Source organism: Panthera onca, chromosome B1, assembly GCF_046562875.1.
Source record: "Panthera onca isolate mPanOnc1 chromosome B1, mPanOnc1 haplotype 2, whole genome shotgun sequence".
NCBI classification, from domain to species: domain Eukaryota; kingdom Metazoa; phylum Chordata; class Mammalia; order Carnivora; family Felidae; genus Panthera; species Panthera onca.
In genome coordinates this window covers 63,209,907-63,230,106 of record NC_138342.1, presented here as the reverse complement: position 1 = coordinate 63,230,106, position 20,200 = coordinate 63,209,907, and the positions used below count along the sequence as shown (strand labels likewise).

The 20,200-nt window shown below is 37.1% G+C and overlaps 1 protein-coding gene across 4 annotated transcripts in view; it reads right to left on the bottom strand.

Annotated features, from left to right (window-relative positions):
• The window catches only part of MRPL1 (mitochondrial ribosomal protein L1), a 98,671-nt gene that overhangs the window by 32,058 nt on the left and 46,413 nt on the right, over positions 1-20,200 (bottom strand). For 3 of the 4 annotated variants that reach the window (XM_060654812.1, XM_060654811.3, XM_078445998.2), the window contains exon 7: positions 11,362-11,468. The exons of the other annotated variant lie outside the window; for it this stretch is intronic. In XM_060654812.1, the coding sequence (XP_060510795.1) occupies positions 11,362-11,468 (107 nt within the window). The remainder of the gene's footprint in view (positions 1-11,361; positions 11,469-20,200) is intronic. 4 annotated transcript variants of the gene reach the window in all.

Sequence of the window (20,200 nt, the reverse complement as noted above, 5' to 3'; positions counted from 1 at the left end):
CAACTTTGTTAATCACAAAAGATTTTTCAACTAGAATTCATTTGAAAATCAAAGCCTAAAACCTATGAAAACTATAATAAGTACTTTTACATATGTAAGATACTAATAAACTGGACTCAGACATAAAAGTTAGCTTAGTTGCTATTTGAAAACATATATACAGAAACACGGGTCTGATTTTATAGGCTCTTTTAGGAGTATGTATAATAGGCCATGAGAGGCATATAATTCATTATGATATTAAATAGTATGATAGGTTAAATACACCAAGTAAGCAACTATAAATTTTCCTTTAAACTATAGTACATGTCCTCTCTTCTGGATAAATGCTTTCTACTACAAGTCTTAATGTGCCATATTTTATAGCTCTAGTAATTTCTTCCTAATGAAAAGTTCTGTCCCTTGATCTGCACCGTTCTCAGCACTACAACATTATCATGCTTGTTTCTGAAATATGTGAGATAGTCAACATTAACCAAAGTGAAAGGAGACAGAGAACATTTTAGTATTTGATAAATATAAAAGTACTCTATGTATCTCTGTAAGATGGAAAATCCAATATTAATAGAAAATTAGAAAGAATTTTTACCTTAAAATAAGGGAAAATAAGAAATAAAGGAAAATAATAAGAGAGCATATCAACAAGGCAGCTGTCCTATAATTAGAAGTTCTGAAAAAGTAGGCTAGAGGCCAAGTATGTTAAATCACACAAGAAATCTATCAGTGAGAAAAAAATAAGGCATGTTCTGAAAGCCTCACAGCTAACATAAAATGGATTTGTGGTATGTTATAAAATACTAATAGGCACCCTGTGAAAAGCACTTCAAAGTCTTTATTCTGGCAGGTTTATGCTTTAATATCTGGACACAGTTTAATTTTGTTGTGTAATGTCAAAATATACACTAGGCTAAGCATTCATATAAATAGAGGACAGGATTCTTAACTCTGACTCTCATTCTGAGAAATTCGACAAATTAAAATTTTTACTTTCAATATTACTCCATTAAGATTGTTTGAAAAGTTAGGTCTAAATCAGTCAAATTTTTATAATAGAAGACATTGATTCACTATCTATACATTTAAAATGGCTTTTAATTATTTCCAACTGATCTTCAATTGGCAGCAGCTTTTGTTATTCATACATTTGTACATTCATTCATTCAACAATTACTTATTGAGCACCTATGATTTACTGGGGATACAGCAACAAACAAAATGAACAAAAATTCCTTTCATTTTCTTATTCTTTAAGGTTTCTTGGCTCCTCCTTGGCTGTACCAAAACCTTAATTGTTTCCCAAATCCAGCCAGTCTTTTTTTAAATAAAGTTTTTTCTGGGCACATGGCCACTCAGCTAGCACAGACCTTCAGCTAAAGCCACGTGAATTAGTTCTGAAGCACGGTATGCGGGCAGAACTGATGAGGTCAGTGGTTCACATGCTTGAAAGAAAGATGCTTTCTCTCCACCTCCTTCTTGCCTCCTTCACACAGGCTACACATGTTATTGGCAAGATTCAACCACACAGAATAAAAAATGCTGGGAGATGGGAAAACAGCAACAACAACAACAACAACAAGGGCGGGGGGAGGGGGGGGAGGGTGCGGAAAGGGAAAGAACCTTGACCCCTGGATGACTCTGGGACAGAACAACCCTAAGCTACCCACCAACTGGCTCAAACCTGGGAGAAAAGTAAGTTTCTACAGTGGTTAACTCACTGTTATTTGGTCCCTTAAAACAGCTGAACCAATAGAGATGTATAGCAGTCCACTTGTCATTTTGTGTATTATTATGAAAAACGATCCTTAATTTACCTGGTATATATTTTCAAACTCCTCATAGAAGCCATCCTTGACCTACTTGCTGCTATGATTACATAAATCACTGCTCTTTTTTTTTTAATGCAACTTCTTCACATTTTATACATATTTCTATTTTTACACTTATCACACTTTCCTATAATTTATTTCCATACTTATCTCACTACTAGGTATCTTTCTTAAGAAAAAAGGTCTTGGGGCGCCTGGGTGGCTCAGTCGGTTGAGCGTCCGACTTCGGCTCAGGTCACGATCTCATGATCCGGGAGTTCCAGCCCCGCGTCGGGCTCTGGGCTGATGGCTCAGAGCTGGAGCCTGCTTCCGATTCTGTGTCTCCCTCTCTCTCTGCCCCTCCCCCGTTCATGCTCTGTCTCTCTCTGTCTCAAAAATAAATAAACGTTAAAAAAAAAAAAATTAAAAAAAAAGAAAAAAGGTCTTATTCTTTTTTTGTATCACATTGTGTCTGGCACAGAGTCAGTACTTAATATTCGTTAAATAAAATTTATACATTAAATTGGTTGTTTCTTGTTTTTATTTTTTTTTATTTTTTAAATTAGGTTGTAAATGAACTAATTTTTCCTATTCAGAGATACAGTTTAAGAAAAATCAATAAATGAGGATTTTTTTTATGTACGAAGCAGTGAAAATCTCTAGTTCTTTATGGGTCAGAAAAATCAGTCCCAAACACTGGATAGAAAAGACCTTATTTTCAGTAATTAGCAAATGCCAGGCAATCTCAGTGTTTGTAAACACTTCAATTTCATTAGCAGTCAACCTTTAATGACCATAGGTCTTGTCAATTTCATTTAGTAGGCACTAGCAAGTCATGGTAGAGGTGAGTCAGACAGGGTCCACAGCAAAGGGAGTCATAGGAGCCCACACACAAAAAAAGAGAGTGGTGGAGAATCAGGACAGGCCTATAAAAGTGAGAAAAAAGGAGCAAGAATGGGGAGGGGAGGTACATGAGGAAACTCAGAATCTTAACAAGTAGAACAGAAGACTGGAACCCAAGAAGAAAACAATGGTAATGTTTACCTTGGAATTTTTAAGCTGTTAAAAGTACACACAGACTCACACACACACCAGTAATGTATCACCTAACAAAGTGATAAAATGATTACATTTGATAATATCTAATGCTGGTGCGTGAGGCACCATAACACACCATTTGATGAATTATAGATTAGTGTAAACACTTTAGAGGGTAATTTAGCAATACTTACAATAAATTTTTGAATATACATTCTATTTCTAGAAATTTATCTTATGGGTATACTTAGCAAAAACCAGCAATATATATTTGTAAGAATGTCATTAAAGTATTAATTTGTAATAGCAAAAAATTGGACATGATCTAAATGTCCATTGATAGCAAACTGATTCTTGTACATGCACACCAGGGAATACAACTCTACACAACCATTAAAAAAAAAAAACATAGCAGATCTCTTTGCATCTTTGAAGATATCCATGCTATTTTAAGTGGAAAAGAAAGGTATGGAACAGTGTGTGTGACATAATACCTTGTATGTAAGTAAATTTTTCTAAGGGTGTTTATGCTATGCTTTAACATTTCTAGAATGACAAAAAGCTATTCTTTTAAAGTTTATTTATTTTTAGTAATCTCCACACCCAACATAGGGCTCAAACTCATGACCCCGAGATCAAGAATTGCATGCTCTTCCAATTGAGCCAGACAGGTGCCCCAACAAAAAACTATTAATAAAAGTTCTAGAAGAAAACATTGCAGGGAGAGGGGCTTTAGTGTTTCCTTTTTGTAAACTGATTAAATTTAACCAAATGTATATATTAATTTAAAAATTGTTAACTGTCAACAGAGTTGACACAGTCCAGGCAGCAGAATTATGACTATTATATACCGTTTTTCTATATTATAAACACATACAAATCCTTTTAAAATGATCTAATTAGTACCTGAAATCAAACTACTACTATTTAGAATACATACACTAGCCAGGTATATAATTATGTCTCAACATTTTAAAGACTCTACATTAGTTTCATTTCTTTTTCATGAAAAGAACCATAATTTTTAAAACTTAGGGCTCAGTTAAAGAAATGTGCTTTTTCTCCCCTGTAAATCTTTACTTTTAGTTTTATGCTTTAAAATCTTTCCCTTGAATTTGATCACTTAGCAGCTTACTTTTATCCCAACCAACATATTCTTCACACTATGAGAAAAGGTGACTACATGACAGTAATATAACTGACTGAAAAATTAAATATTCCAGGGATGACCTGTTGTGTTTGCATGATGTTCAACATATCATTTAAAAGGCATTTTCATTGATAGGAGCACATGATCTGATAGCACGCAGTCACAACCAATTTCATGAATATGTAAATTATAGGTACAAATGGTAGGAAAGATTAGGAAAGAAACTAATTTACCTGTAAGTAACATTGCTGACAAGTGTTAGATATTGGCTGGCTATAAGAGCATTTGCAGTTTTGATATACAAAGGCATTAGTGTTGAGTTCTAATACCCAAGATACTAATCTTCACGTCAGATAACTAAGAAAGATCATTCAATTGATTATACTTATCACATTAATACAGAAGGAAAACCAGCTTAAACCAATCAAGATCAATTTCATGTTCCATCAATACTAGAACTGGATCTTAAAGCAATGTGGCAGTATAGACCCTTTGAGAATTGTAACAAGGGATATCAAAATGATTTAACTAATGTAAGATAATCTCTCCTCTACAGGCAAATAGAAACACAAAATTAATACATGGCACTCTTCCAAAAACACCTTTCTAGATCAAGGGTCAGCAAATCTCTTTCTCTAAAGATCCAGAATTTAAATATGTCAGGCCTTGTGGGCCACATACAATCTCTGTTGCAAATTTTTTGTTTTATTTTTTACAACGCCTTGAAGTTGTAAAGAGCATTCTTAATCACAGGCTGTACAAAAACAATCCACAACTGTATTTGTCCCATGGGCTATAGCTTGTTGACGACCTCTGCTCTAGACACCTTCCTTCCTTCTAGATACCACAATGAGGAACCCTAATAGGCATGTGATGCTGTCTGTGCTCCTTCATCTGCATACTGCATCTGAATCTAGTCCTCATATCACACAGGGGGCAAAAACGAACAAAAACCTTCACATTTTCAATATTTCCAACTATATTTCCAACATCACTCATGGAAATCTCAAACTTTTAAGGAAGATACATTACTTTGCTTAAAATCTTTTTATCTCTGATAATAAATAAAATTCATATAATAGTTATATCACATACAATTGTAAACACATTTCTATTCCTTTTTAAGTAACTATAATGAGGTATACCTGACATACTCTACATTTTTATTATCTTGATTGAGTTGTATTTTGCATATCATATTATTCACCATTTTCTAATTTATGTTTCCAATGACTTTTTAGTAAGCTCATCAAGTTGTGCAACAATCACCATAAATCAGTTTTAAAACATCTTCATCATCCCAATATCACCCTCATGCACATTACTGTTAATGCCTATACTTACTGCTCCTGCCCCTGCCCAAGGCAACCACTCATCTACTTTTCATCTTTTCATATAAATGGTATCACATAGTATGTGGTTTCTATGTCTGATTTCTTTCACCAAGCATGTTTTTGTGATTCATCCACATCAGAGCATGTATCCATAATTCATTCCTTTTTATTGCTAAACAGTATTCCTCAGGATATGTTGCACATTCTTAAAGTGTCAATTAATTAAGTTTTGACATATGTATATACTCATGAACACATCACCAGTCAGGATAACAAACATGTCAATCACCCCCCAAATTCCTTGTGGTCCTTTGTAATCCCGCCTTCCCATCCTTCCCCATTTACCTATGCCCAGATAAACTACTGGTCTGCTTTCTGTCACTACACAAATTCACATTTGTGAGGATCTTACATAAATAGAATCATACAGTGTGTACTCCTTTTGTCTGGCTTCTTTCACTCAGTATCATCTTTTCTAAATTCATCCATGTTAAAGTATGTATCAATAATGTGTTTTTTGCTAAAGAATATTCTATTCTATTGTTTATACATTCACCTATTGAGGGACATGTAGAATGCTTCCAGTTTTTAGCTATTACAAATAAATCTGTTATAAGCATTTGTTCAAAAGCCTTTGTATGGGGGTGCCTGGGTGGCTTAGTCAGTTGAGCTTTGGCTCAAGTCATGATCTCACAGTTCATGGGTTTGAGCCTTGTATGGGGCTCTGTGCTGACAGCTCGGAGCCTGGAGCCTGGAGCTTGGTTGGGATTCTGTGTCTCCCTCTCCCTCTCTGCCCCTCCCCTGCTCATGCTCTGTCGCTCTCTCAAAACTAAATAAACACTAAAAAAAAAAGTCTTTGTATGCACATATGTTTTCATTTGTCCCGGGTAAATATCTAAAAGTGGATCATCTAACAGGTGGATGTTAAACTTCTTAAACTGCCAAGCTGCCAAACTGTTTGCCAAAGAGGTTATATCATTTTACACTGCCACAGCAGTATAGTGTTCCAGTATCTCCATACCCTTACCAATACTTGCTATGGTCAGTCTTTTTAATTTTAATCATTCCAGTAGACGTATAGTGATACCTCATTGTGGTTTTAATTTGTATTTCTATAACAACTAATAATGTGGAGCATCTTTTAGTTTGTCATCTGTTTGCCATGTGTTTGTCACACCTTGATGAGGTATGTTCAAATTTTTGCTGATTTTTATTTTTCTAAACGTTTATGTATTTATTTGAGAGGGAGTACAAGCGAGGGAGGGGCAGAGAGAGAGGTAGAGAGAGAATCCCAAGCAGACTCTGCACTGAGAGCGCTACACGAGGCTCAATCCTACAACCGTGAGATCAGGACCTGAACAGAAATCAAAGAGTTGGACGCTTAACTTACTGAGCCACCCAGGTACCCTTTTTTATTGATTTTTAAAACTGGATTGTTTTATTATTGAGCTTTGAGAACTCTTTATAAATTGTGGATTTCTCAGTTATATGATTTGTAAATATTTTATCCTGGTCTGTGATTTATCTTTGAATTCTCTTAACAGTGTCTTTTCAAGAGTAAACACTTAATTTTTATACAGTGCAATTTATCAATTTCTTTTATGGATCATGCTTTACATGTCACATCTAAAAAAAAAAAAAAAAACATTCCCTAACTCAACTTTTTCTTCCAGAAATTTTATGGTTTTAGGCTTTACATTTAAGTCTTTGATACATTCTGAGTTAATTATATATGGAACAAAGTTATGGGTCAAAATTCATTTTACTGTATACAGATACACAATTGTTCTGGTACCATTTCTTGAAAAGACTAATGTTTCTCCATTAAAAATGGCTTTGCAACTTGTTTTAAATCAGGTGTCCATATGTATGTTGTTTTGGGTTTCTTGGCACTCTGGTCTATCCCATTATCATTTTGTGTTTTTTGACGTCAATATCACACTATCTTAAATACTATAGCTTTATAAATCTTGAAATCAGGTAGAACGCTAACTTTGTTCTTTGTCAAAGTTGTTTTGGCTTTTCTAGATCCTTTGTATTTCCATATGCATTTAAATCAACTTGCCAGTTTCTACAAAAATTTAAAAAAAGGCTAAATAGAATTTTAATGGAGAATGTGCTAAATCCATACATTACTTTGGGGACCTGATATCTTAACAATATTGGATTTACTGATCCATAAACATGGTACACCTCATCATTTATTAGATCTCCTTTAATTTCCCTCAACTGTTTTGAAACTTGCAGTATATGGATCTTTCACATCTTTTGTCAGATTTATCCCTAAGTATTTCCTAGTTTTTGGTATTAGTATAAACTGTATTATTTTGAATTTTAATTAAAAAAATTTTTTTTAATGTTTATTTATTTTTGAGAAAGAGAGAGAGAGAGAGCACAAGTCAGGGAAGGGCAGAGAGAGAGGGAGACACAGAATCCGAAGCAGGCTCCAGGTTCCAAGCTGTCAGCACACAGCCTGACACGGGGCTCGAACCCACAAACTCTGAGATCATGACCTGAGCCGAAGCCAGTCACTTAACCGACTGAGCTACCCAGGTAGCCTGAATTTTAATTTCTAATTGTTACTGTTATGTAGAAGCAAAATTGATTTTTGTGTATTTGTATTCTATAACCTTTCCTAACCTACTTATTTGTTTTAGTAGCTAGATCATATCATCTGCAAATAATAACTAATTTACTTTTTCCTTTCTAATGAGGATGCCTCTTTTTTTGCCTGATTGCACTGCCTAGAATCCTTGGGTCAATGCTGAACTGAAGCAGTGACAGTGGATATCCTTGTCTTGTTCCTGATCTTAGGAGGAGAGTATTCAGTTTTTCACCACTAAGTATAAAGTCAGCTGTTGTATTTTCATTGATGCCCTTTATCAGGTTGAGGACATTAACTTCTCTTCCTAGTTTGCTGAGACTTTTTAATCAGGAATGAATGTTGGATTCTGTCAAATGCTTTCTCTGTATCTACTGAGATGATCAGATGACTTTTGATTTACAGTTTGTTAATACAGTGAATTTTAATGACTGATCATCGAATGTTAAACATTGAATGTTATCATTCTTAGGGTAAACCCTACATGGTGATGACATGATATCCATTCTATATATTGCTAGGCCCTACTGGCTAAAATTTAGTTTATAATTTTGATATCTATGTTTATGAATGATATTAGACTGTTATTTTCTTTGCCTGGTTTTGGTATTAAGGTAATGGTGATTGTCTTAGGTGAAAGAGTAAATCAGGTCCCTGTTACTCTTTGTTGGCCAAAAGCAGAAGTTTGCTTTATACTTATTATGTCATTATTTCATCTATCCCTTCCTATTTTAGAAAGTATGTGTTATTATTAACTTCTTTTTGCATTTAGGAGAAATGGAGAATGGGGGAAAACTGAGGCTCAGAGAGCAAGGTAACATGATTCTAATCTGGAATTAGGATTCTGATTCCAGACAGTATGAATTTAAAACCCACTCTCTTAATCTCCTACTATAACATTCATGTAGTATCCAAAAAATTCTTTTTAAACACAGAAATTAATTTCTTTTTCATTAAGAAAAAGCATTCTATCTCTAAATGATACAAGTAGTCTGACCTGGAGCTCATGTAATCAATCACTTAATCACTATGGTATTTGTTGAGAAGAATGAATGCCAAGGTTTCTTATACACTGAGTCAGGATCCATATAAAGTATTAACTACTGAATATATTGAAAACCTTACTTAAGAAAAAGAACGGATCCAGATGGAAAGAAATAATCTTATAGATGTCCTATAGTCTCCAAAAGTCCAACCAATACAGGAAAAATAATTACTGCTACCATTTCAAGTTTTTATTTAATTTTCAAAACCACATTGTAAAATAAACATTGCTACACAAATTCTATAGGTCAGGAAATCTAGACACAACAACATTAAGAAACTTGTTTAAAGTCTGCTATCCTGTAAGTAGTAAGACAGGTATTCAAACCTAAGTCTCTACAGCTCTAGAAAATCCTCGTAAAATTGGCATTTTTTGTTTTTTACATTACGATGTTGTCATCCCAAACAAATAAGAAGCATTGACAAGGGCTTTTTGGAAATACGGAAAGTGCAACATCAGATTCTAGCAGACCACAATGCCATACAAACTGGTACTAGGCTTTGATGGTAATAATGGCAATGAGGGGTTTCCCAATCCCTGATGAGATTAAACCTGTTTTGTCCTCTTTCTAAAGCAAGTTCTCCTTCCATAAAACAAGTTGAGTGCCTTTTCTCTACTTCTGATGATCTATAGTGGGAATAGCTCAATTAGCTTAGACTACTAGCTTAGATTACTAGCTATAATGCAGAATTCCTCTTTTTTTTTTTAAGTTTATTTATTTTGAGAGAGAGAATGAGAGAGCAAGCAAGCAGGGGAGGGGAAGAGAGAGAGAAAGAGAAAGGGGGAGAGAGAGAATCCCAAGCAGGCTCCACACTGCCAGTGCTGAGCCCAGTGTGGGGCTCAATCTCATGAACACTAAGATCATCACCTAAGCCAAAATCAAGAGTCCAACATTTAACCATCTGAGCCACCCAGGCACCCCCTAACACAGAATTCCTCTTAAGAGCAGGATGAGTAGAGGAATAACAGCTATTCAAATAATTCCAGGCATGAGGCAAGATGATTCTGGATAAAAAGCCTGGACTGAAAAGACTGCCAGTGTTCAAATACCTATTCTGCCTCATACTAGATCTTGGAAAAATTACTTGACTTCTTGGGGCTTCCATGCCTTCATCTATAAAATGGGGATGATAATTTTCCTCTCATAGTATAGAAGATTAAAAGAAAGAATATATGAAGAGTGTTTAGAATAGTGCCTGGCACTTGCTAGGCACTTTTAAATTTTTACTATCAATATCACCATTATTCCTATGGTTACTGAACAGGAAAAAAAATATTTTGAGATTCTTTAGCATAAAATAAGATATTAGCAGGGCACCTGGGTGGCTCAGTCAGTTGAGAGTCCAACTCTTGGTTTTGGCTCAGGTCACAATCTCATGGTTTGTTAGTTCATGGAACACTGGGCTCCATGCTATCGCCTGCTTGGGATTCTCTCTCTCTCTCTCTCTCTCTCTCTCTCTCTCTCTCTCTCTGCCCCTGCCACCTCCCACCTCAGCCCACACACACATTCTCTCTCTCTCAAAATAAATAAACTTAAAAATAAAGAAGATTTGAACAAATAACTACATATCTAAAAACATAGTCCTATAAACTGGATATTATCTATAACAATGTTCTCGGGGCACCTGGGTGGCTCAGTCAGTTAAGTGTCCAACTTCGGCTCAGGTCATAATCTCACAGTCGTGAGCTCGAGCCCCATGTCAGGCTCTGTGCTGATAGCTAGGAGCCTGGAGCCTGCTTCAGATTCTGTGTCCCCACTTTCTCTCTGCCCCTCCCCCACTCATGCTCTGTCTCACCCTCTCTCAAAAATAAATAAATGCTAAAATTTTTTTAAATAAACTTCACATGAATCCTTAATTATTTCAAAATAAAAGAAATCTTGCAGAATGTTCCCTTCAAAAAAATAGCGTCCTAAAAACAGCTTTGGAAATTGAGTTCCAGGATCTTCTATAAGTAGGCAAACAGTTTTTAAAACACAAGCAGGGATAATGAAAACAATTCATAAAAATAAAACAAATTACTCAATTCCATTAAAGTAGTATTAAATACCTACAATGGGCTCAGCATTATGCAATGTCCCACAAGGGATATATAAGATCTAACTATACTCTCAATAAGCTTAGAATGTTAGAGAGCAAAAAATACATATATAGAATAATCAAATAAGATAAAGTACAAGTAATTACCATTGAAGGGCACATGAAAGAATTCTCAAGTACTATTCAAATTTATAAGTTCAACGTATAGAATAAAAAATTATCCATCTGTATATTTAATGCTATTCCTGATACTAGTGCTAAGAACAAGTTTGAAGGACTTGTCACTTAACAGTCACGTTTCAAACAATTAAAAAAAATGGTTATTTAGTAATTTCCATTGTAACTTACTGTTGCTATTTTGGTCTTGAGAAAGTTCTCCCTTTCTTCATCTACCTTAATTTCATGTCCAGTTTTAAATAATTCAAGCATTTTGGGGATGTCACGGCCAATGGACTCTGGTTAGAAAAATTAAAAATCCAAAGTTATCACTACATATAAACAAGTAACAAAAACTACTCAATAAGAGAAACATTCATCGGGTATTAAGATATAGCAAACAAGTTGTGGCAGACAGACTGTAGAGTGGCCCCAAGATGCCCATATCCTGGTGTTTATGCCCTTTCATGATCTCCACCCCCTGAGTGTAGATGGGTGCTGCAGCTTGCTTCTAAACCAAGAGACAGAATGCTTATATGTACTTGATTACATTACATAAAACTGTAACGCCCATCTTGGAGGAGACTCTCTTCTTTACTAGCTTTGAAGAAACAAGCTGCAATGTTGTAAGTAGACATATGAAAAGGGCCACAAGACAAGAAAAGGAAGCCCTCAATCTAGCAACCTGCAAGGAACTGAATCCTGCCAACAATCCACATGAGTCCAAAAGCAGATCCTTCCACAGTCAAGTCTCAGATGAAACCACAGCCCTGATACTTTGAAGCTTTACTAGACACAGAAGCAGAGGACCCAGCTTAGCTGTACACACATTCCTAACAGACAGAAACCACGAGATAGAAAATGTGTGCTATTTTAAGCCATTAAATTTGTTATAATATTGTTGCACAGTAATAACCAACAGATAAGTATATGCAAGGATGATATTTATCATACTTTAAAAACATTACGGACAGGGGCACATGGGTGGCTCAGTCAGTTGAGCATCCAACTTTGGCTCAGTTCATGATCTCTTTGTGAATTTGAGCCCCGCATCGGGCTCTGTGCTGACAACTCAGAGCCTGGAGCCTGCTTCAGATCCTGTGTCTCCCTCTCTCTCTGCCCCTCCCCCACTTATGCTTTGTCTCTCTCTCTCTCTCAAAAATAAAAAAAAATTTTAAAGTTAAAAAAAATTATAAAAAAAATTAAGGACAAATTAAAATCTGTAAGATTTTTTATGATAAAAAACTAACAGCAAAGTCTTGAAATCTTCTAAGAACTTTTTACTTACTGGTGCACCTAAGTGGCTCCTCTCTCCTTTCTCTCTCTCCTCTCTCTCTGCCTCTCCCCAACTTGGGTTTTCTCTCTCTCTCAAAATAAATAAACTTAAAAAAAAAAGATGGGAGATTTTATACCAAGTTTGTAAGCTGACAACAATGATTTAGGAAAGTGTCTAAGAAAACTGACAATGTAGCAGAGAGAAAGGAGAGGGGAATCCAGTGCACAAATGAAGAGGGTTGGCCTCTGGTATGAAGATAGACTCTTCATTTATAGTGACAGGAAGGAAGGTGTTGTGGTCATAGATTCAGGTTAGTCAAAATAACTCTTGAGCTCTCACTATGTGTAAGGCACTACTCTTAAGAAAGAAATGTAAGTAGAGATACAGATGATTTAACCAGGTACCTGTTTTTTTGTACACCACTATTTGCATCTTGCTGTTTATATTACACTAGTGGTCATATGGTTTAGTACTAGCTACATCAGAATGTTATACTAAAAAAGTAGCATTTTATACTAGTTTTTCCATCTGCCTGTCCCTTTTCTCCCTATCAATTACAATTAGATTGTAAGTTCCTTGTGGATAACTGCTTTCATTCACAGTGAAGTGTTCCTGAACAACTCCCCAGATGATCCTTGGAAGTTATATATGCTGAAGATACACTGTGCTCTCTATAGAATGAGATCTTCATGTTGACTTATCATGGGGAGAATTTTTGGAGACATATATGATTGGTGTGTTTTTTGGTAGTCACACATTTCTCATAATATTTATTGTTCTTAAAATAATTCACATTTTCTATGTAGAAAATTGAAAAATTTTCAAGTTATCGTGTCATGAAACATAAAAAACATGTATTTTTATATATTAAATTTGAGTTAAATGTTAATGACTAAACAGTAGGAAGGTGGAGTTTATTTTTGAAGTCTTCAGTGTGACCCTTTGAATATTCTTAATTTTTAACTTGATTTCATTTTTCTCCTTTCTACATCCAGTTCTTTGTCTTTCTACCATAATGGAGGAAAAAGTGACATTAGAATCCAATAAATTTAGTTTCAATTCTTAGCTCTTTTTTCATGTCAGCTTCTGTAGCCATATGAGTAATAATGAGCTGCCTCTAGACTGTGATTATTATTTCTACTGATAAATCTTGAGATTTTCCTAGTTCCTTTTCCTTTTTTATGGTAAAGCAGGTTAAGTGAATTTCACATGAAAGTAGGTAAAAAGTGTGGGGTCCTGGGTAAGAGTCTACCTTCGTTTTCTGGGGCTAGAGTAAAACCTTATTTAGGAGGCGATCCAACATGGGGGAAAAGTAGGGGGACCCAAAGTTCCCTCGTCCCTCAAACACAGCAGTATTGAGGCCAAAGGACTTTGAATTCCAAAAGTCCAAGCTGCAGAGTGACAAAGACGTTTCCAGGGTCCCATGGGGAGAACCTGGCAGGCCATAGGTGCAAGATTGCAAACTGGGAGAGATAAAAAGGGCAACTTAGGCACAGATGGGAGGGATCCCCTTCTGTGGAGACACAAAGGGATAAGAGAGGATGAGGAAGCATAGGACTGTATCTGGACAAGAGAAAAACAACAGACCAGGACACACAAGGATCCAGTCTCTAATTGCAGGGCTTTCTCCGCACCAGGGCCGGCTGCCATGTTCAGGCACCTGAGGAGGAGGTGAGTCAGCTCTGGGCTCGGTAACTAGTTCAGAGGCACAGTCCACAGTGGGAGAAAGCAATCTACTCCCTGGAGTGCTGTGGGAAGAAGGTATATGACCTTTGAAAGGGCAATGACTGCCTGTGCCCGCCAGCCAGAGGCCATATATTGGGGCACAGAGCAGCACTTCCCTGGAACTGGGGTGCATGGAGCGGGGCCCTTTAAGACAGCGGGGTTTAAATCCCAGCCAAGTGCCAGGGAGGCAAGAGAGTCAGTGGAGCAGGACAAACCGTGTGCCCAGCACTGTGAGGCAGCATAGAAGCAACTCTTTCCCAGGACTGGGGCTCACAGGGCAGGATCCTTTAAGACATCAAGGTTTAAATTCCAGCCAAGTGCCAGGGAGGTGCGGGATTAGCGGAATGGGACAAACTGCCTCATTCACACCAGTGGCACTGTGAGGATGGCCTGTACAGAGTGATTTGGGACACCAGGTCTGTGGCGGTGAGACTGGGGTATCGTCATTTCTCACCCCATCACCAACAAGGTGGAGCTTCAGGGAACAGACAGCGGGCCCACAGGACCGGCCTACACCAAACCACACCCCTCTGTGCCTGATAACTGCACATGTAGTGGAGCAGGACTGACGCTGACAAACCAGACATCCCCTTCTCCAGACCTACAAGGGTAAACACGTGAGGGTAGTAGCAGACCTATCTAACGAAACTTGGCAGGCCAGAAAGGAATGGCAGGAAATTATCAATGTGCTGAATAGTAAAAATGTACTGAATCGTTTATCCAGCAAACCTGTCATCCAGACAGAGGAGAGATAAAGGTTTTCCCAGACAAACAAAAACTGAAGGAGTTCATCACCACTAAACCAGCCCTACAACAGATCCTAAAGGGGAATCTGTGAATGGAATGTTGCAAAGATCACAAAGGACCAGAGACATCACTACAAGCATGAAACCTACAGATCACACAGTGACTCTAAATTCATACCTTTCAATAATAACACTGAATTTAAATGGACTAAATGCTCCAATCAAAAGACATAGGGTGTCAGAATGGATAAAAAAAAAAAACAAGACCCATCTATTTGCTGTCTACAAGAGACCCATTTTAGACGTGAGGACACCTTCAGATTGAAAGTGAGGGGATGGAGAACTATCTATCATGCTACTGGAAGTCAAAGAAAGCTGGAGTAGCCATACTTACATCAGACACACTAGATTTTACACTGAAGGTTGTAAGAAGAGACAAAGAAGGACCTTATATCATAATTACAGGGTCTATTCACCAAGAAGAGCTAACAATTATAAATGTTTATGCACCGAATTCAGGGATACCCAAATACATAAAACAATTAATCACAGGGGCGCCTGGGTGGCGCAGTTGGTTAAGCGTCCGACTTCAGCCAGGTCACGATCTCGCGGTCCGTGAGTTCGAGCCCCGCGTCAGGCTCTGGGCTGATGGCTCGGAGCCTGGAGCCTGTTTCTGATTCTGTGTCTCCCTCTCTCTCTGACCCTCCCCCGTTCATGCTCTGTCTCTCTCTGTCCCAAAAATAAAAAAAAAAAAAAAAAAAAAAACGTTGAAAAAACAATTAATCACAAACATGAGCAATCTTATTGGTAAGAATGTGGTAACTGCAGGGGACTTTAATATTCCACTTACAACAATGGACAGATCATCTAGACAGAAAATCAATACAGAAACAACAGCTCTGAATGATACACCGAACCAGATGGACTTGACAAATATATTTAGAACTTTTCATCCTAAAGCAGCAGAATACACATTCTTCTTGAGCTCACATGGAGCATTCTCCAAGACAGATCACATACTGGGTCTCAAAACAGCCCTCAATAAATATAAAAGAACTGAGATCATACCATGCACACTTTCAGATCAAAATGCTATAAAACTTGAAATCAACCACAGGAAAAAGTTTGGAAAACCTCCAAATGCATGGAGGTTAAAGAACATCCTACTAAAGAATAAATGGGTCAACCAGGCAATTAAAGAAGAAATTTAAAAATATACGGAAACAAATGAAAATGAAAACACAACAATCCAAAACCTTTGGGATGCAGCAAAGACAGTCCTAAGAAGAAAATACACTGCAATCCAAGCCTATCTCAAGAAACAAGAAAAATCCTAAATATAAAGTGTAACAGCACACCTAAAGGAACTAGAAGCAGAACAGCAAAGAAACCCCAAGGCCAGCAGAGGAAGAAAAATAATAAAGATCACAGCACAAATAAACAATATAGAATGCAAAAACACAGTAGAACAGATCAATGGAAACTAAGAGCTGTTTTTTAAAAAAAAATAAACAAAATTGATAAACCCCTAGCCAGACTTCTCAAAAAGAAAAGAGAGAAGACCCAAACAGATAAAATCATGAATGAAAATGGAATTATTACAACCAATCCCTCAGAAATACAAGCAATTAGCAGTGAATACTATGAAAAATTATATGCCAACAAAATGGACAACCTGGAAGAAATGGACAAATCCCTAAATTCCCACACACTTCCAAAACTCAAACGGGAAGAAATAGAAAATTTGAATAGACCCATAACTAGTGAAGAAATTGAATCAGTTATCAAAAATCACCCAACAAATAAGAATCCTTGGCCAGATGGCTTCCCAAGGGAATTCTACCAGACATTTAAAGCAGAGTTAATACCTATTATTCTCAAGCTGTTCCAAAAAATAGAAATGGAAGGAAAACTTCTGGACTCATTCTATGAAGCCAGCACTACCTTGATTCCCAAACCAGACAGAGACCCCTCAAAAAAGGAGACTTAAAGGCCAATATCCCTAGTGAACATGGATGTAAAAATTCTCAACAAGATACTAGCAAATTGAAATCAACAGCATATAAAAAGAATTATTCACCATGATCAAGTGGGATTCATTCCTAGGCTACAGGGCTGGTTCAATATTTACAAATCAATGTGATATATCACATTAATAAAAGAAAGGATAAGAACAATATGATCCTCTCAATGGATGCAGAAAAAGCATTTGACAAAATATAGCATCCTTTCTTAATAAAAACCCTCAAGAAAGCTGGGATAGAAGGAACATAACTAAACATCATAAAAGCCATATATGAAAAGCCCACAGCTAATATCATCCTCAATGGGGAAAGACTGAGAGCTTTCCCCCTGAGATCAGTAATACGACAGGGATGTCCACTCACACTACTGTTGTTTAACATAGCGTTGGAAGTCCTAGCATCAGACAACAAAATGAAATTAAAAGTATCAAAATGGGCAAAGAAGTCAAACTTTCAGTTTTCACGAACGACATGATACTCTACATATAAAACCTGAAAGACTCCACCAAAAGGCTGCTAGAACTGATACATGAATTCAGCAATGTCACAGGGTAAAAAATCAATGTACAGAAATGGGTTGCATTTCTATACACCAATAAGAAGGAACAGAAAGAGAAATCAAGAAACTGATCCCATTTACAATTGCACCAAGAACCATAAAATACCTAGGAATAAACCTAACCAAAGATGTAAAAGTTCTATATGCTGAAAACTATAGAAAACTTATGAAGGAAATTGAAGAAGACACAAAGAAATGGAAAAACATTCCATGCTCATGGATTGGAAGAAGAAATATTGTTAAAATGTCAATACTACCCAAAGCTATCTACACATTCAATGCAATACCAATCAAAATTGCACCAGCATTCTTCCTGAAGGTAGAACAAACAATCCTAAAATTTGTACGGAACCACAAAAGACCCCGAATAGCCAAAGTAATACTGAAGAAGAAAACCAATGCAGGAGGCATCACAATCCCAGACTTTAGCCTCTACTACAAAGCTGTAATCATCAAGACAGTGTGGTATTGGCACAAAAACAGACACATAGACCAATGGAATAGAATAGAGAATCCAGAATTGGACCCACAAATGTACGGCCAACTAATCTTTGACAAAGCAGGAAAGAGTATCCAATGGAAAAAAGACAGTCTCTTAAGCAAATGGTGCTGGGAGAAATGAAGAGCAACATGCAGAAGAATGAAACTAGACTGCTTTCTTACACCGTACTCAAAATGGATGAAAAACCTGAATGTGAGACAGGAAACCATCAAAACCCTAGAGGAGAAAGCAGGCAACAACCTCTTTGACCTCAGCCACAGCAATTTCTTACTTGACACATCTCCAAAGGCAAGAGAATTAAAAGCAAAAATGAACTACTGGGACCTCATCAAGATAAAAAGCTTCTGCACAGCAAAGGAAAGCATCAACAAAACTAAAAGGCAACCGACAGATTGGGAAAAGATATTTCCAAATGATGTATCGGATAAAGGGTTGGTATCCAAAATCTATAAAGAACTTACCAAACTCAACACCTGAAAAACAAATGATCCAGTGAAGAAATGGGCAGAAGACATGAATACACACTTTTCCAAAGAAGACATCCAGATGGCCAACAGACACATGAAAAGATGCTCAATGTCATTCATCATCAGGGAAATACAAATCCAAGTCACACTAAGATACCACCTCACACCAGTCACAGTGGCTAACATCAATAACTCATGAAACAACTGATGCTGGCCAGGATGTAGAGAAACGGGAACCACTTGCACTGTTGGTGGGAATGCAAACTGGTACAGCCGCTCTGGAAAACAGTGTGGAGGTTCCTCAAAAAATTAAAAACAGAACTACCCTATGACCCAGCAATAGCACTACTAGGAATTTATCCAAGGGATTCATAGGGTCACGTTTACCCCAATGTTTACAGCAGCACTTTCAACAACAGTCAAATTATGGAAAGAGCTTAAATGTCCATCAACTGATGAATGGATAAAGAAGATGTGGTTTATATATACAATGGAATACTACTTAGCAATGAGAAAGAATGAAATCATGCCATTTGTAGCAACATGGATGGAACTGGAAGGCATTACGCTGAGTGAAATCAGTCAGTCAGAGAAGGACAGATATCATGTTTTCACTCATATGTGGGTCTTGAGAAACTTAACGAAGACCATGAGGGAAGGGAAGGGGAAAAAAAAAATTAGTTACAAAAAGAGAGGTAGGGAGGCAAACCAAAAGAGACTCTTAAATACAGAAGACAATTTGAGGATTGTTGGGGGTGGGGGGGAGGGGATGAGGAGAGGTGATGGGCATTGAGAAGGGCACTTGTTGGGATGAGCACTGGGTGTTATAGGTAAGCAATGAACCATGGGAATCTACCCCAAAAACCAAGAGCCCACTTTACACACTGTATATTAGCCAATTTGACAATCAATTATATTTAAAAAACAAAAACAGAAAGAAAATAGATAAAAAGTTTTTATTTTAATTTTTTTTAACATGTATTTATCTTTGAGAGACAGAGAGATAGAGCATGAGCAGGGGAGGGGCAGAGAGCGAGAGGGAGACAAAGAATGTGAAGCAAGCTCCAGGCTCTTAGCTGTCAGCACAGACACGGGGCTTGAACCCACGGACCACGAGATCATGACCTGAGCCAAAGTCACACACTTAACCAACTGAGCCACCCAGGCACCCCTGTTCTTTTTGTTTTGTTTTGTTTTTAAGTTTATTTATTTCTGAGAGAAAGAGAACAAGCATCAGTGGGGGAGAGGGGGAGAGAGACAGAGGGAAACACACAATCTGAAGCATGCTCCAGGCTCCACACACTGTCAGCACAGAGCCCAATGCAGGGCTAGAATTCATGAACTGTGAGATCATTACCTGAGTCAAAGTCAGATGTTCAACTGACTGAGCCACCAAGGCACCCCTAAGATGTCCCATCTTAAAATAAAACAAGTCTCCAACTTCATAGTACCTTCCAGCAACCATTCAATGCTTCGCTTAAGATTATAAGTTTTCCTAATAATCCAGTGAAGAAATGAGCAAAAGACATGAATAGACACTTTTCCAAAAAGATATCTACACGGCTAACAGAAACATGAAGAAATGCTCAACATCACTCATCATCAGGGAAATACAAATCAAAACCACAATGAGATACCACCTCACACTGGTCAGACTGGCTAAAATTAACAACTCAGGCAACCACAGATGTTGGCAAGAATGAGGACAAAGAGGAACCCTTTTGCACTGCTG